The sequence below is a fragment of the Heteronotia binoei genome, chromosome 5 (genome assembly GCF_032191835.1).
Source record: "Heteronotia binoei isolate CCM8104 ecotype False Entrance Well chromosome 5, APGP_CSIRO_Hbin_v1, whole genome shotgun sequence".
Classification (NCBI taxonomy): Eukaryota; Metazoa; Chordata; class Lepidosauria; order Squamata; family Gekkonidae; genus Heteronotia; species Heteronotia binoei.
Window position 1 is genome coordinate 58962996 of NC_083227.1, and position 26901 is coordinate 58989896.

A 26901-nucleotide genomic window follows, 5' to 3' on the forward strand; every position below is an offset into this window, starting at 1 on the left:
TGAAAACACACTGTTTCGTGGCACTGCAGTTATTATTATTACTTAAATGGGCAGCTTAACCAGTTCTGTTTTGACACACATCTATTGTTAAGTTGAGACATCAAAAATCTGGCAGCATCACCTACTCTTGAGTACAGAAGTAGCAGTATCTCTCAACAGCATCGCCTTGCACAGGATATAAATGGGACTCACAGAAGGACAAATATTGTCTTTAAAAAAAATCCAGCTCCCTGCAGGAGGTTTCAGACTTATTTTTTTTGCCTCATTTAAGCTTATTTCACCTAGGTTTTTCTGTATATTCAACCTAACCCTTTGGAAAAGAAAAATGTCAACAACAGAGAAAATCACTACTAGTGTGTAAGGAAGGAAAATATTGCAGTTCTTCAAGGAGAAGAGCATGGTTAGAGATTCCAGGCACATTTCAAACCAGCACCCTCGCCTGACAGCCTTTCAGGATTCTTGCACTGCTCACACATCTCTGAAGGGACTTCAGTTAAGAAGCCTGAATCTAAGCTTGTGTGTCAGGGCGCAACACAGCTCTCCTTTATCACCATATGGAGATGCATATATAGAATTCTTTATATAAGTGAAGAAAGCCAAGGTTAAAAAGGAACAAGTCAAGTGACTCTCTTTGGACAGAAATAGTCCATTTTGACAGCTGGTTCTCCCTTTTTGAAGGCATGGAGTACACATAAATTCAGCTTGTTAAAAAAAATTAACAAATCATCATAATCGCCTACTATACCCTGGATTGCAGATAAATAGACAGACAGAACAAGACCCTTTTGGATTTGTAACTATTTAGTAGGGGATTTCCTGGACAGCTAATATCTTCACAAATAATTTGACACAGGATCACAAGAGGATGGGGATGGAGAGGGCATAACATTTAAAATTTGTACTGAGATATATATTTTTATAAAGGGCTGAACAGGAAGTTGAGGTTGAAATTCAAAGCAAGTGAATGAATTTTCTAGGCAGTGATGTCTTGTGTTGTATTTCTTTCAAGTTTAAAAAAGTTTCCTAAACTAACTTCATTATAATTTTTTTTAGTTTTCTTTAAAAAGAAGTTTCAAAAAAGGACACACACAAAACCACCATAACAATCACAAAAAGATATTTGGCTTAAAAAGTCAAAGCTTTTCAGGAGACCTGTTGCTAATACTAGTACCACTGAATGATCTCATCTTTCATTCTGGCTAAATTCCAGCATACAATTTCATTAACCCAGGTACTGCAGGTGATAAAACTCATTTTTCCCTAAAGAGACTGCTAAAAAGTACCAGTTATACATTTATGAAGTACCAGCAATCAAAATTATGGATTTTCTAAAAGGTTTTTAACTACTTTTATTGAAAGGAAAATCGCTGTCTCAGACTTTTGTGACACTATTGCTATTAATAAATTTTACCATTTAGATACAGCAATAATGTGGGAGATGGTGTCAATAAAAGGTATGAAACAAAGATGATCCTTGTGTCTTAAGTAATGCTCTCCGATTAGATACCGGAAATTAAAAGTGGGAAACATAAACTAAACACCTCAAACTGTTATGTGTAATTTTGAAAGACAATATGTTTAGTTCCAAGTGCATGCAACAAATACACTCCCTGAGTACACATTTCTTAGTTATTTGAAAAACTGATCAGAAACCATGAGTTAGAAGAGGCCCTTGTACATTACCCACTTATTTTAAAAGATGCTATCCAAGGAAGTCTGTGATAATATCGTCACTTCACCAAAACTTTGTTTCTAATATTTTATATATCACTAGAGGGCAGTGTGGTATTTAGGCCACTCTGACCTTTTAAAGTAACTATTGGAAAGGTCTTGAACTTCCATACAATGTCAGAAAGGTTAATAAGGATTCTGTAAAAACCTGTGGTGTTCAAGCCAGAGGTCCAACTTACATGTGACAACAAGAAAAATGAAATGAAAGTCATTCCCCCCTACATCTGTTTAGAGTCAACGTATATTTGTAATGATTTCACTGAATGTGTCTGTGTGTGACCCTATTAGAAATGGATGGCATAAAATTCCTTTATTTTATTGATGTTTAGTGAAGCAAATTGAGAAGGGCCCTGCATTTGACTTTTAAAACCATATCTCTCTTCAATGGGTTTTCCAACCCCGACCCTTCTTTCGTAATTTACAGCCCATTTTACTATGAGACTCTGCTTTGTTAACTCTAAAGGCAACTTCAGTTCTCAAACCAACACGCAAATGATAGCAATTAATGTATTTAAAACAATTTATGATTTCCGGCCTTCCTTCAGCATGTATTAGCATATACCTGGTCTCTTTAATGTGTACTTTTTTCCTCCCCCAAAACCACAAGCATAGTTGCTGGAATTTCATGTGGAAATGCTTAAGGGGTTGAAAGTTAACACCTTTGTGAGCCGAGCAGCCTCACAGTTGCAGCTAAACAAAAGCCTCTTTTAGAAGCTTTCCTGAATGTTTTCTTAACATGTTCCAAGTAGTTTTAGGCAAGCAACTAAAGTAAACAAGATGTTACCATGATAAAAACACTTGTGAAAACATTGCAGTGTGCCGAGCAAGTTTCTTTTACACAAGCCCTCCTTAGTTTTATTATGAAGTGGATTACCAAGCAGTCTCCATTTACCAAAAACCTTGATTTAAAATATATTCAAATTAAAGGCATTATGGCTTCTATGAAACACTGGGGATAAGTTAGCTAATGCTGGGACTCTCTGAGGATTCACAGCACTATTTCTGATTACCTGCCAATTCCCATTTAGGTACAATTAGGGCTTCTTTTGAGCAGGAATGCACAGGAACGTAGTTTAGGCTTGCCAATCCCCAGGTCCCAGCAGGTGTTCTTCCGCTTTCCCAGGCTCTTTCCCACCCCCAGTCAGCTGGCCGGAGGGGGAATCCCCGTCCCCAAAGCCACCATGTGACTTTCCACCTCTGGAGGCTTCAGTCTCCGATTGGAAAGGCTTCCTCTTGGGAAGGTGTGTCTGTGTTACTTTGAAGAAGTTGGTAGCAACTTGTGAGTAGAGATGCCAATCCCTCGCTTCAGATTTGCCAGAAAAGGGGGGGAGGGGGGAGAAGGAAATATCTGCTGAGCACTTCATTATTCCCTATGTGGAAATCGATTCTCATAGGGTATAATGGGAAATTGATTTGGAGGTATCAGGGGCTCTGGGGGGGGGCTGTTTTTTGAGATAGAGGCACCAAATTTTCAGTATAGCATCTAATGCCTCTCCCCAAAATACCCCCCAAGTTTCAAAACGATTGGACCAGGGGGTACAATTCTATGAGCCCCCAAAAGAAGGTGCCCCTATCCTTCATTATTTCCTATGGAAGGAAGGCATTTAAAAAGGTGTGCTGTCCCTTTAAATGTGATGGCCAGAACTCCCTTGGAGTTAAGTTATGCTTGTCACACCCTTGCTTCTGGCTCCGCCCCAATGTCTCCTGGTCCACCCCCAAAGTCTCCTGGCTCCACCCCCAAAGTCCCCAGATATTCCTTGAATTGGACTTGGCAACCCTAACGCAGTTCCAGCTGGCTTGGCATAGGGGTGTGTGGCCTAATATGCAAATGATTCCCCTGGGCTTTTTTTTACAAAAAGCTTTTCTTTGTTCTGCTGAGATCATTAAGCAGATATTCCTTCACCAAGAATAAATCTTCAACACACAGCTACACTTAACGTGCCCTACAGACGTATATGTATGCACAAGTACTCATTCCTCATTTCCTGGGGAGGCAATTATGTACAAAAAGGGCATTTGTGGACATACAAACCATCAGATCATGCTTATTCAGATAACTTTGTATGTTAGTGAGTTACTTCAATGGGTTGTTGAATGGCTTTTTAAGAGTTCTATTTCAATAGATTTGTCTTAGTTGTAAGTGGCCTATGGGGAGATAGCATACAAATTTCCTAAATAACTGGATAAACGACTAATATTCTGGTATTCTATTAATAAAACATGCCTGGAGATGGCTTACAAAAATTAATACATGTATCAAATATTTCATTTCTGGATCACTTTGACCCACTCAGCCTGGAGGAAGTTGACAGGATTCTCATTTCTGTGCGCCCTACAACTTGTTTTTTGGATCCGTGCCCATCTTGGCTGATAAAAGCTTGCCCGACGGCATTATGTGATCCACTTCGATCCATTGTCAACAGATCCCTCGTAGAGGGGGTCTTCCCCACACCTCTTAAAGAGGCCGTGATCTGCCCTCTCTTGAAGAAATCATCTTTAGACCTGACCAATTTGGCCAACTATTGGCCAGTGTCAAACCTGCCCTTTTTGGGTAAGATTATAGAGAGGGCGGTGGCAACACAGTTACAGGGTTTCCTGGAGGACGCTTCCATACTGGACCCGTTCCAGTCTGGCTTCCGCCCAGGCCATGGGACGGAGGAAGTGCTGGTTGCCCTCATGGATGACCTCCTGAGACATCTGGATCAAGGTGGCTCTTGGCAGTACTGCTCTTATTAGACCTGCTGGCTGCATTCGATACAGTCGACCACCAGCTGCTGTCTAGTCGTCTTGCCGACGTGGGGAAACAGGGGTCTGCCTTACAGTGGCTCTCCTCTTTCCTCCAAGGTCGGGGTCAAAAGGTGGTAATTGGGGAAATGCTGTCCCAGACACACCCACTTATTTGTGGGGTACCCCAGGGGGCAGTTCTTTTCCCAATGTTGTTTAATATCTATATGCACCCTCTTGCCCAGATGGTCAGGAGGTACGGGCTGGGTTGTCATCAGTATGCGGATGATACCGAGCTCTATCTATTGATGGGAGGCTGGTCTGGCTGAGCACTGGAGAATTTGGACCTGGCGCTGCAAGCCGTGGTATCATGGCTCAGGCTGAGCTGGGTAAAGCTGAATCCAACGAAGATGGAGGTTCTCTATCTATGTCGCAGCAGCCCATGAAAGGTGATCCCTCTACCAGCCTTCAATGGGGCGCCATTGATGACAGCGTTGAGGGTTAAGAGCTTGGGAGTGCTTCTGGAGTCCTCCTTAGCTATGGGGGCCCAAGTACCAGCCACTGGCAGAGCTGCTTTTTTTCACCTTCAGCGAACACGGCAGTTGGTTCCCTACCTTGAGCGCAGCAACTTAGCAATGGTAATCCACGCCTTGGTCACCTCAAGAATTGATTACTGTAACGCTCTCTACATGGGGCTGCCCTTGACTCAGATTCAGAAGCTGAAATTGGTGCAGAATGCTGCAGCCAGGCTACTAATGGGACTTAACCTTCAGGAGCACATTCAGCCTGTGCTGATAGTGCTGCACTGGCTGCCTGTTGCGTACCAAATCCATTTCAAGATCCTGGTATTAACCTTCAAAGCCCTATATGGCCTAGGACTTACCTATCTGCGGGACCGCTTTGTTCCCCAGAGAGAACTGTGATCAAGCTCTCAAAATCCTTTGGCTGTCCCTGGGCTAAAGGAGGCTAGGCTCAACTCCACCAGAGCAAAACCCTTCTTGGTTGCGGCCTCAATACTTTGGAACACCCTCCCAGAAACCATCAGGGCCCTGCGGGATTTATCGCAGTTCTGCAGGGCCTGCAAGACTGAACTGTTTTGGAAGGCATATAACATCTAATGGGAGTGGGCTGCCACCACATCTGGATCCATCGTGCTTTTATTACTAACTGCGTAGGAACTGTGTGTGTGAGAAAGAAAATATTACATGATCCGCCAGAAATAGCACCATTGCCATTTATCTGATTGTTTTATTGTTTTAATATTGTTTTTGTTTACTGTCTATTTTATGCTGTTAGCCGCCTTGAGTCTGTACAGAATGGGCAGGATATAAATATAATGTAAATAAAAGAATATATCACACACACACACACACACACACACACATATATATATATATATATACACATACACACACACACACTCAGGTAAAATTCTTTATAGCATATGAATTAAAAACAAACTAAAAGCTAGGGGATAACATGAAACAAGGGGATAACATCTAAAAGGCCTTCTGGAACAGACAGGACTGCAGTGGAGGCCAAGATGAAGTTCTAGGAAGAGGAACTTTCACAGTTTAAAAGAGGACGCTGAGAAGGCCTTCATCCAGGTCCACACTACATGTGATGTGGATTTCTAGAGAAAAGGACAGGCAGATGTGATCTTTCAGGCACCTTAGACCTAAGCTATTTATGGCTTTAAAGGCCAGGACCACAATTTTGAATCAGTCCCACAAACACACTGGTAGTCAATGCAGCTGGTACCAGCTCAGTTTAACATATTCATTGCAGTGAACCCTACTAAAAAATCCGGCTGTTGCATATTGAATCATTTGATGTTTCTGGACTACATCAGTGATTAGGAGAAAAGCTAGACTGAAAAGGCTCTAGACTACCGGTGTCAAACATATGGTCTGACTGTCATCACCCATGACACCGACCTTTCCAGGCCTTTTACCCAAGCAACTGGTGTAAGGAAGGGAGAGAAGGCAGGAGGCTGCTTGGGGGGGGTGAGGGGCAAGTGGGCAAGCAGGTGCGTGTGGTCAGTTGTGTGTGTTGTTGAAGCTGTCAAAAATGAAAGGAAATGGCTAGAGGTTGGGGTTAAGAGGCTGAGGTAAAATACTGTGGGGGAATGGAAGGAAAGGTGGTGAAAGAAGAGCCATGTTTTCCCCCCTCCTGCCTCGTCTGATCACAGCTCACTTGAGGACTGGCAAAGCCACTACATGGGGGTTGCCACCACCACACCAACCAGCATCACAGTTTTTTCAAATGGCAACCATGAGGGGGGTTGGTGAGAGCAGGTTTCAGAGAGATGGTTTGCCATCAAAGGGCCCAGTGGGGAAGAAAGGAGAAGGGTTGGTGCATGGATTGGGAAACAACTGGGCTATCTTGTGCATGCCTCTCTGAGGGCCTCCTAGCCTCAGGAGTGAGTGGAGGAATGACAATGCATCACTGCATGTCAAAACAACTGATGAACAAAGAGGCAGAGTGAGTGTTGTGGCAGATGGGGACAATGATGTTCCTTCTCTCCTCCCACCTCTTAGCCCATGAGGAAAAAGGGACTGTGGGGAGACAAAAAGCATCTCCTGGAAGTTTCCGAAACAGCTTCTCCATCATGCCTTCCCCTCAATCCTGCTGCTACTGTGGGAGATGCAGGAGGGATGAGAACAGGGGGTGGGGCTATCTGGGAGTGCCAGGTTCAAACTTCAGACCCCCCTCTTCCTGACTCCTGACACAGTCATCTAGGTCACCTGGGGCTGGTCACTCAGCCTGGCCCATGTCACAGGGCAGATGGGGGGAGCCTGGTGTGCCTTCTTGAGATCCTCACAGGTAGGAAAGGGGAAGAGAGGACTTTCTGAACCTCATAATGAAGAATATGTGCACAGCTACACAATAGCCCACCAACTATGCCTTGAAAGATAGCAATAGGGGCAAAATACAAAACCATCTACTTAACAACTCTTGTAATTCATCCCTTCTTCTAAGCTTCAATTGTCTATCAGGAACTAATACACTTTGGGAAATTCTGTCAGCGGTCCATAAGTTACGTTCTCTGTATCACTTTCTATTCACCACATCCTGTGTTCATTGACCATTTCTAGAGATGCACTGAGGCTTAAAATGCCTGGGCACACATAGACAGAAAGGAAGCATTGCAATGTTGCCTAACCCTCCTGTTCTGACAACCGGCTGAGCCATGTAGGTTTCATTGTTCACTCTCTTGAGTATAAATAAGTTACAAACATACAGTCTGCACTAGTCCCAAAACTGTCCACCTCAGTTTTGTGGGCAGAGATCAACTTGGGCTAAAGCTTCTGAGGGTAGTGGATCACAAGGATCCAATCTGTTGCAAAATATACCTTATAAAGCAATCCTAAAAAAACTGCTCCTCAAAAGTATACCCTATTTTAGTCAACAGGGCCCACATGTTCCCCAGAGAGTGCTGAGATCGAGTTCTCAAAACCTGCTTGCAATCCCTGGGCCAGAGGCGGCCCGACTTAAGTCGACCAGAGACAGGGCCTTTTCAATCACAGCCCTTTGCTGGTGGAACCAGCTACCAGAAGAGGTGAGGGCCCTGCGGGACCTTGGGCAGTTCCGCAGGGCCTGTAAGACAGTCCTCTTCCGGTTGGCATACAACTGATCGGTACTTAAAAATTTCATATAGAAGGCTGTAGTATGGTACTCTGGCAAATGGCTTTGTTTTACTGTTTTTACTGGTTTATTGTTTAAATGTTGTAAATTGATGTATTTTAAAACTTAATCCTATGTTAGAACTTTTGTGTTGCGAGCCGCCCTAAGCTGCTTTGGTGGGAAGGGCGGGATATAAACTAAATAAAATGAAATGAAACTTCCGTGAAAGGACATTAGCCTCAATGTCCCTGAACACTATGAGTAGAATAAGGAGAAGGAAAGACTAAAGATGAATCAGATAGATGGTCCATCATCTGTTTGAACCCAAAATGTTTTTCAACTCAGTTATCCCAAGAACAGCTACCCACAAAGGAAGGAAGCCAAATGGTGGCTTTTCTGCAGGATGCACCTGCATTAGATGGTATAAAATATGAATTTAAGTGAGATGGAACATGCGATGGCTGCTGACTCGCTTGTATTTTACAGCCTGGAATGAGGCCATTCTATCACAGCGGTAAAAGTGGACTTGTTTTTGTTTTTCTGTTACCTGAGTATTCCAGGCAATGCAGGGTGCGTTGGTTTCATTAGATTTAGCAGAATTACCTGCTGGTAAGCAGTTAGCTCTAACTGATGCTGCAATTGCATGACAACCAGTAGCTGACAGACACACACACACAAAAGGGGGGAAAAAACCCTCCAGAAAATCCTTGTGTAGGACTGCAACTTATTTGGAAAAGAAACAGGGAAATGAATGTGTACAATAGACTAGATATCTGCTGATACTGATAAGCATCCTCTCCTGTTGGCCGTGAGTGAAAGACAACTACAGTCCTTGTTTGTACAGAATTTATATTTTTCTTTTAAAATCAAGGGTTCTTTCTCTTGGGAACAAACATAGCCAAAATGATTATAGTGTTAAAAGCCCTGGTTTTAATTTACCAATTACTTTCTTTCCTGGAAGGTTTCAAAGAAACAAATTTGTCCGTCTCTTAAAGACAATCCAAGTCCCAAAGCTCTTTTCAAATAGGGATCTAACTGGAATGGGTTACAAGACTTACTTATACAAAAATGACAACTCTATATAATCAGTGCCACTATCCAGAAATTGGGAGCGGGGAGGAGTGAGAAAGTGTGGAATTTGAAAAATACAGCTCTACGGTTAGCATTGGAAAAAGTGAAAAAAGGGTAACTAGAATGATTAAAAGGTTGGAACACTTTCTCTATGAAGAAAAGTTAAAGCTCTTGGGGCTTTTTAACTTGGAGAAATGTCGACTGAGGGGAGACATGACAGAGGTTTACAACATTATGCATGGGATAGAGAAGGCAGAGAAAGAAGTACTTTTCTCCCTTTCTCACAATACAAGAACGCATGGGCGCTCAATGAAATTGCTGAGCAGTCGAGTTTGAACAGATAAAAGGAAGAACTTCTTCACTCAAAGGGTGATTAACACATGGGATTCACTGCCACAAGAGGTAGCGGCTAATGCAAGCACAGCCAGCTTCAAGAGGGGATTGGATAAACATATGGAGCAGAGGTCCATCAGTAGCTATTAGCAACTGTATTGTTGGAACTCTCTGTCTGAGGCAGTGATGCTCTGTATTCTTGGTTCTTGAGGGGGCACAATGGGAGGGCTTCTAGTGTCCTGGCCCCCGCTTATGGTGCCTGTTTTTTTTGGCCACTGTGTGACACAGAGTGTTGGACTACATGGGCCATTGGTCTGATCCAACATGGCATCTCTTACGTCCTTATGGTTTTTTTAACAAGTAAACATAGTTATCATGTGATAGGTGAGAACATCACAGACAACCATCCATTTGTGATGGTGTTATATGGACAGCACACCAAGGTTTGCCTGAGATAGCACTGCTCTCGGAACAATCCTAAACAGGCCTACTTAGAAGTAAGTCCCCCTTTGTTCAGTGGGGCTTACTCCTGGGATGTGTTCTTAGGGCTGCAGCCTCCATGTGGCAGTACCCAAGGTCTGATTCCACAGAGATAATAGCACCTTCACACAAATGAACCGAAGAATTAAAAGAAAATAAAGCCTTCCAGTTCCTCCCATCTGAACTTTTAAATACTGTGATCGGCTTTTTTGCAGTGACTTTTAGTTTAAATACTAAATCATCTTGCTCCCATTTCCTATCCTTACTTAGAAAATGAGGTGACAATTGAAACAATATTATTTTTGCAGAAAACAGCAATGGTTTCTGTGACACAGATAAACCTCTTCACTACAATTTGCACATTTGTTGTTGGCCCTGAATCTCATGTGTGTTTAAAGTGCTCCAATCTGCACTATTTTTTCTAGTCCCTTTAATGGTTAGAGCAAATCTGCACACGTATCCCTTGAAATTCTGCACGGAAGTTCTGAATACACCATACTATACACATGAGACTCACATTCAGGATGGTTATATTATATGGCACAGATCAGATTCACTATCAGATCTGTGAAATATGGAAGTACAAAAATGGCATCACCTAGATATCTACAGAAATAATTTACATAGAAAACCTCCCTGGTTTATGAGTAAGGTGGAGGGGATGGTGAAGAGCCTTTACTAGTAAAAATATAAACATAGCACAGACCACATTTTAGAGCCTGCTCCGTGATGATAGCAGAAAAGGAAAGTCAAGTGTCTGCAACTGCTGCATCTGTGCAATGACACCCAGTGGAACTGCTCCCAACCAGTGTTCCCTCTAAGCTGAGTTAGTGTGAGCTAGCTAACAATTTTTTAGCCTCCAGCTCACACATGTTTGTCTCAGCTCAGGAAAAATGGCCCTAGAGCAAACTAATCTATGCAGTAGCTCACAACTTTAATGCAAGTAGCTCACAAAGTAGAATTTTTGCTCACAAGACTTCACGGCTTAGAGGGAACATTGCACTCCAGTGTTCTCAGAACAAAGCCTCTGAACCGTCGTCAGCCTGCTATTCCCTATTTACAAAGGATTTTATAGTTAAAACTGCTTTATTCCGACTTGGATGCAAAGTCTACTTGCAGAAAAAAACCAGACATTCTAGGCAAAGGTATGTCTTTTGATCTGAACTGTTTGCAGTTGTTAAGATCTGAAGATGGTCACAAGGTATTTGGAGAGGGGCTTTCCATATTATATCCCTGACTATTTCAGCTAATTACATTCAAGATAGAACTCTGAACAGTTGTATCCAAGATACAGCCAATATCTGATGAAAAAAATAAAAGCATTCCTAGACATCTTAAAGAGGTAGTTTTTAGACCTTTTGTGGCAATTTACTCGAAATGGAGATAGCAACCCAACTCCAGTTAATTACAGATTAAATGGACTATCTAGGATCAGTGGTCTTCAACCAAGGTGCTAGGTCCTATGCGGTCCCGAGTCTGGCAATCTTGATGACTACTGATGGAGACTCTTTTCAATCTGCCTTGTTTTGGTACTCAGATTGCCCTGGCAGATGATCTTCTCTGAGTAAGAGACAGTGGAAATTCGATTCTGTTGATTTGCCTGGAACTCACAGTAGCACTCTGGATCATCAATCAGGGTTCTCACATGAACATAAGAAGCAGCCTTCTACTGAGTCAGACCAATCAAAGTCAATACTGTCTGCTCAGATTTGCTGCAGTTCTCCAGTGTGAGTGAGAGGTCTTTCAGATCATCTACTGCCAGATCCTTTGAATGGAGATGCTGGGGACTGAACCTGGAACTTTCTGAAAGCCAAAGAGATGCTCTATAACTAGGCCATGCTACCTCCCTATCCCACTTGATTAGTTGTCTTGGTTAGGAACTGGATGGACCATGTTAAGGAACTACACACGCCATGTTTCCACTCCTGACAGGATCTTCCAGATAGCACTGTAGACCATTGTCCAACCCATCACATTCATGCCTCCAGTGCTATGGGTCTTATGTCCCCCCAGTAAAATTGAGCATATAAATGACAAGTCTTCTTGCCCTTTTCACTTAATCCAGGAGATACTATGGAAATTTTCCAAAGGTACCTGGATTCAGTAATGAGCTGAGAAGGAGCTGACAAGATGAAGCTCAGTCTGGAATAACAAACTGAAGTCCAGTCCAGACGAGACTGATAGACCATTAGTTAGTACTATATTTGACTAAGAAATTGGGATTTATCCTGTTCTATATAGAATCATGCACTTCACACCAACTTTGGCTGGCATATTGAGTGTTCCTATAGAAAACACAATCATGCCAGTTATCTATGCCTCATAAAATCCAGTTTTTAATTTATTTAGTTACTTCCCAACTGCTTTTCTCTACTCAATGAAGACTCAAATTAGCTTTCAATACAGGAAAGCAATAACAAATTAGCAGATATAATAAATCTATCTGCCATCAACAGACTAACCCACAGGGAAGGAAAGAACAGAGCAGGTAGCAAAAGTTCTGCCCTTGATGGCAACATTCTCTCCCCAGGCACTTCCTTTAAGGAGACAGCTTCCTTTTAAACTTTCAGGGATTGGAGAGGAGCAGAGAAGGTGGTAAATCTCTGATGGCATCAGTCTCCCCCCCAGACAGGTTAGATTACTTTGATATGGGCCTAAAATGATAGTTTGAAAAAAAGAAAGTCTCAGAAAAATATAGGGCTGCCAGGTCCAATTCAAGAAATATCTGGGGACTTTGGGGGTGGAGCCAGGAGACATTGGGGGTAGAGCTGGGAGCAAGGGTGTGACAAGCATAATTGAACCCCAAAGAGAGTTCTGGCCATAACATTTAAAAGGACTGCATGCCTTTTCAATGTCTTCCCTCCACTAGAAATAATGAAGGATATTGGTACCTTCTTTTGAGGCTCATAGAATTGGACCCCCTGATCCAATCTTTTTGAAACTTGGAGAGTATTTTGAGGAGAGGCATTGGATGCTATGCTGCAAATTTGGTGCCTCTGCCTCAAAAAACAGCCCCTCCCAGAGCCCCAGATACCCACATATAAATTCTCCATTATACCCTATGGGAATCATACCGTGCCCAGCAGACACCCCACCCTGCTTTCTGATGACCCTGAAACGGGGGAGGGCCTCCAAATCAGAAAATCCCCTGCCCCCACCTGGGGATTGGCAATGCTAGAAAAATATAGCAGCTGGCTAGTACGTGGGACTTACAGAGCTGACCATATTTTGCTAAGTGCTCAAAGATTTCACTGGAAACCAATTAATCTCCAACTATGTTTCTGACCTATAGAACCCTGAGTAGTTTGGGATGTACATCTCTCAGGGACTTCCAGTTCATATAATAACTTGTCCAACTGTTAATATGCAGTGAAGGACCTGTCCTGGCTCCCCCAGATTTGGAAGTAAAGTGGATGCCTACTGGAGAGAAGTATTCTCTGTCCTTCTTCCTATCTGTCAGTCACACATCTACTCTGTTGCAGTCTTGGTACCACATAAAGACAGACTTTTAATGGAAACTGGTCAACTGAAACAGGTTGTCCTGTGGGGTCTCTTGCTGTGCAGTACTGGAGGATTTGTTTGTTTGTTTAAAAGTTCTAGACCACAGTTATTAATGATAAATAAATTGTGAGCTGGGGACCAAATATGAAAGTGGTAGGGGAAAATATTTTAAACAAATAAATGAAGTACAGCCAGAAATTATTCCTGTACTTTCCAGTGCATTATACGTATGTGTATATATAATGGTCCGACAATCTGAAAGGTGCATAAATGTACCATCCCCATTTGACATTCATTTAACTTGCAACATGGGCATTCTCTCTCTCTCTCATCTATCCATCCATCCATCCATCCATCCATCCATCCATCCATCCATCCATCCATCCATCCACAAATGGCTGCTTCCAAGGATTCTTGTATGTTGTTTATTATACTAGAATATACAAATGGGATTTCTGCAACTGTGACTGTATGAACCAACTTAAGCAAAATTTAACAGGAAAGAAGGTACCTTTAATTGAACTAACATCTATTGATTCAATAAGTCATATTTTCTGTACAACAGAATGTTATCAATTCTTGTGGATGTAAGCATGGTATTTATACCATTGTGTACTGCAAACAAACATGAGCGCTTAAGTAGCGGAACATCAAGGTAAATTTACTCTAAGCCTGAGCGATGGTACATCTGGGTACAGGTGTTATAAAATGCCTCCATTAGTATCTAAGAAATTTAATATAAACCAATTCTATGCCCAGTGATCTGGATGTCAATATAGATCATCCTCATATTCTAAAGGAACACAAAACTAAAAGATAAGTTTCAGAGGGCAGCCGTGTTGTTCGGTAATAGAACAGCTGGAGTCAAGCCCAGTAGAACCCTAGAAAACATAAATTTTAGGGTATACACTTTTGAGAGTCAAAGCTCCTGATGAAGACAGATCTGACTTGTGAAAGTTTATACCCTGGAAACTCTTGTTGCTTTCTAAGGTGCTAGTGGACTCGAATCTACCTAAAAGATAAAGAATGAGATTGGAGGTCTGTAGACTGTTTAATCCAGATAAGTTGCTAAAACAAGTGATGTGAAAAGAGAATGGAAAAGTAATCTATTAACTATTACTGCTAGATACTGAGAAAATCAAAATACACCTGCATTTCACCAATATTTCTTTGAGTGGAGTCAAAGTACAAAGCTTTCTTAACTCCCTCTTACAACTGTTGCACAATACTGTACAAGGCAGACCGCAATTCAACTTTAGGGGCAACGAAGGCATGAAGTACAGTGCTATTCCGCTTTCACACTAAGGTTTAATTACAAGTATATGAAAAATGAGAACAGGTAATTATTTATAAAGTTTTCTAGAAAGCAATGCTGCAAGATTTAAGCTTAAAAAATCAAAGACAAATTAAAAATGGACTATTATTTAAATACAATACAAATTAGATCAATATACAATATCACCATAAAACTACTGAAAATATTACTGAATGAACCACTATAGCCTTTGCTTTTATATATTCAAATTCCTGCATCTACAGAACCAAAAAAGGCAACATTAATGCATAATGTTTTCCTTGATAGTAAGGCAACATTAATGCATACTTTTTCATTGACAGTCTAAAAAAATTAGAGTTTATTTATTTAGTAATATTGACTTTGCTCATTAGTTAATTTCCTGACACAAATTAATTGCACACAAATTTTTGACAGTCTATAAATAAAGGTAGGCTGAATAACTGAGATAAAGTTAAAAGTACAATTAAGTGAGAAAATCTGAACATGTCTGCTCAGACTCCTACTTAGGACTGTTTATTCAACCTCACTGTCAGGAAAGCTTTTTTAGGATTGCACTGTAACAAGGCTGGCTATATTCTCCTAACTAGGGCTTTTTTTGAGCAGGAATGCACTGGAACACAGTTTCAGCTGGGTTGGCGTTGGGGTGTGTAGTCTAATATGCAAATGAGTTCCTGCTGGGCTTTTCTACAAAATGCCCTGTTGTGAAACAATGGTGATGTTAAGTGGTGTGGCCTAATATGCAAATGAGACCCTGCTGGGCTTTTTCTACAAAAAAAGCCCTGCTCCTAACCCATCAAAGTCTATGGGCTTAGAAAGATATAATTATTGCTTAGGATGGCACTGCAGCAGTGGCATCCTAGGATACTTTCCCAGGAGTAAGATCCATTGAAGACTTGAGTAGGATTCTGAATAGACCAGTTTGGGATTGTTTTCTAATTTGCTTAACCTTCTATGTTAGACCTGAGGTCTCATAATATGCTTTTTAACATCTATATGTGCCTTCTCATCCAGCTAGTTAGGAGGTTCAAGCTAGGGTGTCATCAATATGATGATGACACCCAGCTTTATCTGTTCATAGCCAGCCAGACACCACCTCATAAGATATAGTCAGCTTTTCAAGGGCCATGGAAGATGGCTAAAACATAGTCACCTGAAGCTGAACTCATCAAAGGTGGAGGTCCTGTGGCTGGGAGAGGGGCGGGGAGGGGATTTCAACTTCCCACTCTGGATGGGGTACAGCTGGTGCCAGCTTCCTCCATCAGTAGTTTGGGTGTGACTCTTGATGCCTCTCTTACTTTAGAGACTCAAGTCACAAATAGTCAGGTGGCATTTTTTTTCATTTCTGCCAAGCCCAGCAGCTGGTCCCCTACCTATCCCATGCTGACCTAGCTACAGTCATCCATGCAATGGTCACTTCTAGACAGGACTACTGTAACCCGCTCTACAAAGGGCTGCCCATGAACTTGCTCCAGAAACTTCAACTGGCCAAAATGCAGCTGCACAGGTCCTTACGAGGACCCCCTCTTGAAAGCACACATACAATTTGTGCTCTACCAGCTGCACTGGCTCCAGATTGAACATTGATTCAAATTCAGAGTTTTAGTACTTACCTTTAAAGCCCTATATGGTCTGGGACCATCGTATCTGTGGGACCACCTCTTCCTATATGCCCCTCAGAGAGTATTACACTTAACTGGTACCATCTTGCTGGTAGTTCCTGGTCCAGAAATGATCCAGTTATCCTTAATCAGGGCTAGGGCCTTTTCAGCCCTGATCCCAGCCTAGTGGAACTCTCTTCCTAGTGAGATATGGGCCTTGTAGGACTTGGTTCAGTTCTGTAGGGCCTGCAAGACTGACATATTCTGCCAGGCATATGGTTGAGGATAGCAACAGTTAGAGAGATTATTGGTCTCCCAGGTTCCCCCCCCCAAAAAACAAACAAACTACTCTCTCCTGTTTAAGATCTCCCATGAATGGAATATGGATTGTATGCTAGTCACCTAAGCCACTGTGGGATACACACATGACACCATCCAATTTTAATGTATTTTATTATTATTATTAAAATAATGTATTTTATTATTATTATACTATGTTTGTTGTATGTTGTACGTCACCCTCAGTCCTGCTTGCAGGAAATGGAATGGAATAGAAATCAAATAAACTCAACTAATAACACACATGCAATGAAACTGTAGGAACTGTAGGTAGAGCACCATCATAAAAGTCCACATATTATTGGCTGTGATTCATAAAGGATAAGGAAGCAAATATATAAATGAAGCAAAACAGAATTGAATAGCTATTGATGTCATATGTATGACACTGAATTAAATTCAGAAGGCCTGTTTAAATGCTCTTCTGTATTGCTCTACTGACTACAGTGGGTTTTATATTTAAATGTTGTTTGCGAAGGATACCTTTGAAAGGAAGTCCTGGACAATAGAAGATACTTCAGGTCATTCCAAAGCAGGGTTATGCTTAATGAAATACATGAAATATTTTAAAAAATGCTCTTACTTTAGAAATGACTGGAAATCTTCGCATACCGCTTCGCAGCCCGGCCATTTGCATACTCCATGCCCATAAAGTGGATGGCTATGAGAGTGCTCTTCGTGGGATAAACTGAAGGAATGGAAAATAAAAAGGAGGGGAAACCATTATTACATGATGCTTTGAATAAATGTATCTTGTCGCTGTGCTGAAAGCAAAAGTGTACAGATGTAACACATAAATAAAGTAAAGGACAGAGCTTGGTAACAAACCCATCTAGCACAGCTTGCAGAAACTATATCAGGCCAGCTTTGTGTCTCATTAATTAATTACAAGTTTTGTAAAGAACTGAAATAAAATATAGGATGTGAATGTTGGTAAGGTAATATTTGACAGGGTGAGTCTGATGCTCTCCATCTAAGAAATGCAGGAACACTGCAATAGATATATCTGGATGTGAAAAAGCACCACTGTATTTCAGCAGGTTGGCATGTTAAATAATTATGATTACAGGCACTCCAAATTATGATATTTAAGGGACACACACACGTACACACACAACTGTATCTTTAACACTACAGACTCAACCCTGCAGTTTGTTCCTGTTCCAATGCCTTTATTCAAACCTTAATCATACATTCCCAGCAAATGTGTACTACCCACATTTTCAAAATGTAAAATTCATTATAACCAGAAACCTAACAATGAAAGAATTTGGTAGTTTCAGCAGGACAGAAGGCATAATTAACCTTTTTAATGTTTAGTTGCAAGGTTATTGTGCTTCTCTATCAATCAGAACTGGGAAGAAGGGGGGGGGGGGCACTCTCTCTGAACACTAAAGGGTTAAGCCTCCAGCAGGATTCCAATCAATACGTAATGATTTGGATGCACTGATCCCAGTCATGCGATGCTTTGATCCAGGCCATGTGGTGCTCAGGGAAATGTATCTGTTGCACCAGATGATGAACCATGCTCTGAAATATCTTTACTTGAATTCTGCATGAAAACTTCTTAAGCAAAAAGAATAGTTTTTTTCCCTGACCATTTCTATAATCTTAAATGACTTATATGATCACAAAATGTCAAAATTATATCGGAAATACTACTTTTAGCCCACAATCTCATTTTAAAATGCTGTTTTTACACCTGGCATGTTAAAAACTTCAATTTTTTTTTTAAAAAAAATGGATAGAAGAATACACTTGTATTTGACTCTAGAGGTATTAATTATAAGTAGGGGCTAGAAATCCTGCTCTCTTCCTCCTCTGTCATGCTTGATATTCCTGTGGAAGTGCTACACAAACCACTATGAAAAATATTGTGCTGTTTTCAAAGTATAGTAAAATAGAGAATTTGATATTTTTCCTGGGCTGCCTGCAATACATATTAGAAATAGCAGGTGCTATTTGTACATGTGTTAATTTTCAGATGTCTCCATTTAGGAAAGGACACAGTTTGGACAAGTGTTTTATACCAAAAATACAGAGCTCTGAAGGTATCAGTTTTCTCATCTATGTTCCAGTGACAAAACAAATTCTTACACTACAGTTAGCTCATTTATAAAAACCCCAATCATTTCAGGGAAGAAAAGCCAGTGTCTGAAAATACTGCTTATGAAGTAGCTAGCATCTTGGCTGTTTTAATCCATATTTAGATTCTAAAAATTAGCAGCCCCAAACATGAAGTTTGGAGGCTTTGTAGTTGTTTTCAGTGGTTGTGTAACATCAGTGTAAACCTATTTTTGAGGTAATTAATCACCATTGATGTGATCCATCCTCATATTTGGACACAAAGAGCAATAAATATTCATCTTAAGTGTGCAAAATGTGTGAGATCCTCTACATACTCTAAAACACGGAGGATTAGGGAGTAAAAGTCTTTATCTTGCCCTCTATCCAAGGAGTGCATCATTTTCCCTTTTACCACAGGTGTAGAGAAACGTCCTCCACTCAGGGACTAGGGTTGCCAGGTCCAACTCAAAAAGTATCTGGGGACTTTGGGGGTGGAGCCAGGAGACTTTGGGAATGGAGCCGAGAGCAAGGGTGTGACAAGAATGATTGAACTCCAAAGGGAGTTCTGGCCATCACATTTAAAGGGCGCCTTTTAAATGCCTTCTCTCCATTTGGAAATAATGGATGGGGGCAACTTCTGGGGGGCTCACAGAATTGGATTGCCTGGTCCAATCTTTTTTAAACTTGGGGGATGTTTTGAGGAGAGGTACTGGATGCTATGCTGAAAATCTGGTGCATCTGCCTCAAAAAACAGCCCCTCCCCGAGCCCCAGATATCCACAAATCAATTCTCCATTATACTCTATAATGGGTCTCCATTGGGTATAATGGAGCGCCCAGCAGACATCCCCCTCCCCGCTTTCTGATAACCCTGAAACGAGGAGGTGAGAATGTCTCAAAACCAGAGAATCCCCTGCCCCCAACTGGGGATTGGCAACATTGGGAGTCATCCCAATGTTTCAATTACTGTGACTGCTCTCCACTGCTAGACACTGTTGCAGAATGCTAGCTGGCAGAAGAGAAGGGGGTTAGAAAGAAGAGTAATCAAGTAAACAGCAATCAAGCTAGATCCAAGTGGGCAGCCATGTTGGTCTGCTCTTAGTTATGCTAATGGATTAGTACCTCACTCCCTGCCACTAAGTCACACCTAGAGCCATAAAGCTGGAAAGTCTAAAGTGACAGGACAAGGAAGGCCATCCGAAAAGGGGTGGGCAGAAAGAGAAAGAAAAACTCTGAACTTGAAGACGAGACATCCTCTTCCATTTAGAGAAGCGCAAGCCATAATAGACTAAACTTTCACCTAGGAACTCAATTTGTTCATGAGGAATCCCTGCCCTGGGAGATTTAAGATAATGACAAGCTCTAACTTGCTGCAGCCTCAAGTAAAGCTAACCTAAAACAATAATCGTATAGGAAATACCAAGAGAAGGGAGAGAGGACTGCATGCATTCACTTTTCTTTGATCCCCTGCTAAGCCTGAAACCTTGAACAGAACGTGTACAGCTTTTTAACATTTTGAACCATTCATGTACAATCTCAAGAAACTTAACACACCTATTCAGTCTAGCTATCTGAAATGTAGTTAATTGGGAAGGACAACAAAGCTCAGCCTCTCTGAAGCATGACAGCTCTGAAGTGGGAAGCTGCAATAGTTTGCCCCCATGTTTGCTTGTAGAAGCATAACAGTGGGTAAAACAAACAGGCTTGCCCCAAGGATATATCTTCATTTTGTAGTGTGGCTGGGGAAAGCCATTCACAGAGCACCATAGGGGCCCAATTCTGGTCAGGACTACCATGGCACATGGATTAGCCAACAGACATCACCATGGTGCCATTGGAAGCTGGAAAAATGGCCATGGGGGAAGGCAGGAGCTCCTCTACCCCAGTGGTCCCAACTAAAGAACTAACCTAACTGGCACTTTTAAATGGTTTTTCCCATGGCTACAAAATGGAGGTGTGTCCCTGGGGTAAACCAGGAGACAGTGTCTTGTCTAGTTGTGCTCTGAAACTAACTAAAAGCATGTTGATTAAGAAACTTCAAACAACTGTGTCCTAAATGCAAACCTACTTAGCATTCTTTGCCTTCTTACCATAAAAGCAGTGAAAACATTAAAATGTGAATCAACCTGTGAAAACTCTTGTTTGCAAGCTGTCCTCCAGAGGCTCACAGAGTGTCTTTCAGCAAGCATTTTTGGACTGCAGCCTTATTTGTTAGTGGCAGCTCAGTTAAAGAAACAAGAGGCCGAGCTAAGCTTTAAAAGATATAGTAAAAAAGAATAAAGAAATTCCGTCAGTAGACAATTCAGTTTTATGCTAAAAAGCCACAAGGCCCATTATAGGGCTAGCTTTGCTAAGGAGAATTTATAGTTATTTTGATATCACACCCAGCCGTTTTTAAACTGAGCCATTTAAGACATTGTATTGTTTGTCTTGTTATCAACTGACTTTAGCAGTTTAGAAGAGGAGAGTGGAAAACCAGGCACCAATGTTAACAGCCCATTACGATCAATAAAGACATTCATAGCCAAGTCAGTGCTTTTTTTTTCAGAGTATGTCTGGCAAATCTTCCCATCATATTCAACAATACACCATACACAAACACAAAAGTACACCACCACATGGATAAATTAACCTTGCATTGCATTCTGTATATATATTGCAACACTGCACACAACAGAGTGCTTAATCTGATTTTTTTTAATAAAAAAAAAATCCTTAATAAAGACTAATGGCGTTAGCCAATTCTACAAAACCATCCCAACAGTCCCAAAAAGGGGAAAATATAGAAACGTGCATAGTTGTGACATATTATGGATCACAGATCCAGCCTTCTGGCACAGAATTTTGTGGTGTTTGTGAAATCTTACAAATTTGAATTCGTTTACAGTTCTGTAGGATTTTCAAATTGACTAAGTATGCATCGTAAGGAAAAATACAATAAAAATCCCACTCCACATGTATAACATCCACGAAAGGATTGGAACATATTGATAGGATATTCCTTATCTTTTGGAGTAATCTGTACAACTGAAAAAAAATTAGCCCTGGAGAATGCCAGCCATCTATTCCAAAATTGTGCCTTATTTTTCTCAAGATACTTTTTTTGTCCATGACCAAGTTCATATTACGTCTTTTATACCCACAATGCAAGGGTATTAGTTCATGTGAGTCCTCCACTGGGGAAGAAAGGACTGAGTTCTGAAAGAACTGCTGAGAGGATTTTTTTTTTTGGGGGGGGGGGATATAAAACCTGAAACTATCAGCAACTTTCACCAGCAGATCCCTGGATCCAACTAAATGATCTGGCTCTTATTTCTTCAAAAAAGATGCTTGCTATTATAAAAACCTTATGATAACCTGCACCTACTCATCTATTAGATAGGTACTTGGAGAAAGAGATGTCTATACAAAACGGCCACTTGGAAGATGCTCTAGCCCCCCACCCCAAAAGAAACTCTAATTTGAGAACTATATGCAGATACAATCTAAATTCTTGGAGAAACACATTGCCAAAGAACATACATGCTATTTGTGCCAGATTATCATATAGCCCCCTAACTTACATGCTAATTAGAAGGAATGAAAGTGTTTCAGAACTCTGCTATGTGGCCCAATCAAGAGCTTGGGAGGAATCATGGAAGACTCCTGTCTCCATCAACAGCTGTGAGGTAGTCCTCCATACAGAGGCACCATATGAGAATCATTTCATTTGCTTGGTGGGAAAATATACACCATCACATTAGAAGTTAGTACAACTGCTTATTTTTGCTCCTCATCGTGTTTTTTCTGCAAAAAGAGGTGCTGGAAGTCTCAAGAAGGAAATGAAGGAGAAACACACAGGTGTCTCCATGAACTTTTAAACTTTTGGGAGGAATTTTGTTTCCACAAAGAAGTTCTGGATTTCCATTCCATCATGTTCCCCTAGAAAAAAAGAAAAACAAAGAAGGGAAAGAAACTTAACCCAAAAACTGGAGTAAGAAACCTAAAAAAGGTTAATCTGCATTTAAAGGGCTGAACATTAAAAGCCTCTATCCTATGTAAAATCATAAAACCTCAATGGGAACCCACTCAACTTGACCTGACCCATTTCGACCTAAATTGGTCTTCTTCAGAGGTCAGATAAGCACCTGCAGTCCTTTGTCTTGGAACAAATACACGCTCCAAAATTACAGCCTGCGCAACGTCTGAAGGCCAGAGAGACATTTTGGATTCACACTCTAGGGACTTTTAACACTGCATGGTTTGAATGAGGAAATTGATTGGTTTTGTGTATAATGGAGAGAAAATTTTGAAATTATTTTTGTAACTTTTTAAAGTTTTCCATTTGATCTGTAATGTACTTGTAATTTCCAATTTATCTTCCCTCATGACCTTTGTTCTAATTACATCATGTGCTTTGATTGGGCCAGGATTGCATCATCTGGTTCCTAGCATTTTTAAGCTGAGCACCAGCTTCAGTGCGCTACACACAACTCTTGGCACATAGGCTCTGACTTTACTTGATCAATTCTGGACCACGTAGTGAGACAACTGATTAAATTTGAAATTTATGGTTTTATTCGGTATTATTTTTAGTGTGGTTTAACTTTTATATTTTGGTTAGTATTTTGTTCTTAGGCAGACAAAAACCACTGAATGCTATAGGTATGCTCTTGATTAAGACATAAGGCTATAGAACAAGAGGCCTCATCTCTAAGCCTTTGGCACTTCACTGTAAGTAATTAATTCTAAATATTATCCTTAAATAGCATGAAAAAATATTTTTGCAAATTTATAATTTTTCTCTTTTATATTAGAGAAATTTCCTTGTGGTCCAGCATTGTTCTATTGTTCTGTATTATGTATTATGTTCTGTATTATGAGCCAATACAGACCTCTGACCTCTGAAGAAGACCAATTTAGGTTGAAACACGTCAGGTCAAGTTGAGTGGGTTCCCATTGAGGTTTTATGATTTTACATAGGATAGAGGCTTATGATGGTCCCTTAAATGGTTTTAGCTTTCAACAATAAATACATGTATGTTGATTTATGATTTTTTTACACTTTGTTTTTAATGTTCGACCCTTTCATTGCATATTAACCTTTTAGGTTTCTTTCCCTAGAAAAAAAGCAAGCAGAAGTAGCAGCAGAAGACTGGCTGAGATACATATATGGACAATTCATGAAGTATCCCACAGTTTCTTGCTAAGGAAGACACCGACTGAGAACAGCTCAGCTTGGATGTTCTTATGAAGTTACACATCCAGAAGCCTGAAAGTACTTGTGGTCTGATAAGGGATTCACAGACCTGAATGATGCCTGCAAGGTTACAGGCACTCAGGACCAATGCTGAAGTACTGGTGTAACACAATACCAATAGTTGTCCTTGGTCATTAAGTATTGTCATCACATTCTGTGCCTGGGTGAAGCTTCTGAATAGTTGCCCCAAGGGCAGCCCCATAGAGAATGATTTACAGTAGCTGAACCTTGGAGTCACCAAATACATGAGTGTACTGTACTAAACACCACATTTCAGCCCGCCTAAGAGCACATCCTATGCATTTTCTGGACAAAACCTACATATAAGTGCACTTCTGTTCTGAAGTGACTCTGAAATGCATGGCATTGTTTGGCACCATCTTTAGAGCATGTCAATGGCTTGTAGAGTAAGTGCTCATTTATAAAGAATAAAAATGTGCCCCCTTTTCCTTCAACAACAGCTGGAATTGAACTCAAAAGCAACCCTGAACCTTGGTCTTAATAGATTTTGTATTAATAAGAACTGTGCTCTAAATAATAAAGGCGTGCCTTTAGAAAGAGCTGTACAATTTTACTACCAACTTCACTTTATATTAACGGTTATATTAACACAATCCTATCATCCACAATACAGCGGCCCAGCACTGAATGTGATTTAGTAGTGTGGTCCAATTTTAATAAGTTTAGGACTATTCACAAGATACAGTGTGTGGACAGTTCATGGGGATGAATATCAGGGGAAATGCTGTAACACCCACTATCCTCAGCCCTTGCAGGCATTCATTGGAATGCTTGAGTTTACAAGCAGATTTATATAAGTGTGGAACATGCAGCTGAGATGCCACATTTGCAAAGGTTCCTGATTGCACACAGAAAGCTTAGGTAAGTTCAATGAGTTCTTTTGTTCACAAGATATACTAAAGATACACAAGACCACCAAGAGAGAGGCCAACAGGAGTGATCCCACTTCCCCAACATGTGAATTCACACTTTTCAACTATAACTGTGAACTATCATAAACCATAGTTGATACAAATGAATTAAAACTTCCTCACGCTTTACAAAATAAAAAAGTGGTGCTTATTTTTATTTATTTGTACCTTGCCTTTCTAGTATCTGCTACAACCAGTTACCTAAACAAGAATAAAAACTATAAATATAAACAGTACACAAATATACCTAATCCTCAACATGGCCAAATCTGTGGATATTTAACTCCAGAGACTGGAGCCATGAATAGAAAAGACAGATCTTTCTACAGGCATGAGAGAAGTATCAGGTTTGCATAAAAATCTGAAATCTAAAACAAACAAAAACAAATAAGCAAAACATACTGCTGAGGAGTTAAACCCCTCCAAAACAATAAAAGCTGAAACTGCAGCTTTAAGAAACATGTCCTCAGTGGCTGTTGCTAGGCAACTATAACAATATTGACAGCCTTTAAGTATTGGTTTCTGTAAGTAGGAGGAAGGGGGAAGAGGTATGGCACCTTCCAGGATTCTTTTGGCCTTTGAGGGAGGATTCATTGAGGCCAGGAGCAGCAGCAGCCACCGGGTGATTTGTTACTATGTGACTTGCATGACTCCACCAGGCCTGGCTGCTTCTTTACTACTCATCAACAGCTACCCTATGACAGCTAGTGGGGTATAGTAGAGAGAGTTTAAGATTAGGATCTGGGAGACCCATGTTCAAACACTAACTTCGCCATAGAAACTCACTGATTGACTTTTAGTCAGTAATACACTCTCAGCCTAACTTCCTTTATAGGGTTGTTGTGAGGATAAAACGGAGTGGGAAGGAAAGTGGGTGAGAAGGAAAGAAGAAAGCAAGGAAGGTGTGGATGTGGGTGCTGCCATGTGGAGAAAAAGTGAAAACTGTGAGAGGATGGGGTAGAGGGGGGAGTTGTCCCCCACACGTCTTTGCAGATTCTCCACTATGTAACACAACCTGGCCTTGCACCTGGCCCCACCCAGAGTTTCTCAGAAGGAGGCTGGTGGGGGAGGAAGGAAGGGAATGTTGACGATGGAGCGGTCAGACAAATGCAGGTTGGTTGGTGGGTGGTTAGGAGAGAGGAAGTAAGGAGAGGAGAAAAAAGAAGAAGGAAAAGGGGAAAGGCTGTTGGAGCTTTCAGGGAAGAAAAGAGAAAATAGTGGGGAAGAGGTAAATGTGATGCCTCTCACAAGTCTTTGAGGGTTCCCCACTTGTTAACATCTATTCAATCAACTATCTCCAGCAAACCAACCAATATTATATTTAATTATGAACATGTCGCTAGATGTGAAGGGAAATCTTTCTACAAATTTACAGAAATTCCCAGTGCTGCAGAAAAATCTAAAAAAACAAAATGGGAGGTATTACAAAATGTTCACAACTGGAGAAGCATAGTCTATAGTAGTACAGATAATGTACAGCAAACAAATCTTGGGCTGATGCAGTAGGTGGGAACAAAGGAGTCAAATGATAGATGAAGATGGAAGGACAGAGAAGATCTAATGGGTAAATGGGGCCAAAGAAGGAAGGACGAAAAGAAGATAGATTATGATGGTGTCATCACTGCTATCTGGCAGAAAGAAAGCTGATGGGCAATGTGGCAGTGGTGATGGCAGTGGGATGAAGCAGCAGCAGAACAGCTTTCACCTTGACAGAGAGAGAAGGTAAACAAGTGGAGATGGCCAGGAGGAACTGTGGCTTTTTCTTTCATTATTCCAGCACCTGCACTAGACAGGTCATAAAGTGAGAACACAATGGTGGCTGGAAGGAGGTGGCACTTCCTCCTTCCCTACCTGTCACAGCTCCTGCCAGGCAATGTGAACAAGCAGAGAGGACATTGAAGAGGAGAAACAAGTTCCTTGGGGCTCCTGGTAGTTCAATACAAGCGGAAAAAAGCAGCTGATT

At 41.1% G+C, this 26901-nt stretch overlaps 1 protein-coding gene across 9 annotated transcripts in view; it reads right to left on the reverse strand.

Annotated features, from left to right (window-relative positions):
* Positions 1-26901, reverse strand: part of FOXP1 (forkhead box P1) — a 743550-nt gene that overhangs the window by 77730 nt on the left and 638919 nt on the right. For all 9 annotated transcript variants that reach the window (XR_009555435.1, XM_060239546.1, XM_060239545.1 and 6 more), the window contains one exon: positions 17285-17389. Coding sequence is in view for 8 of the 9 variants with exons in the window: in XM_060239546.1 (XP_060095529.1) it covers positions 17285-17389 (105 nt within the window). In the remaining variant the exon portion in view is untranslated. The remainder of the gene's footprint in view (positions 1-17284; positions 17390-26901) is intronic.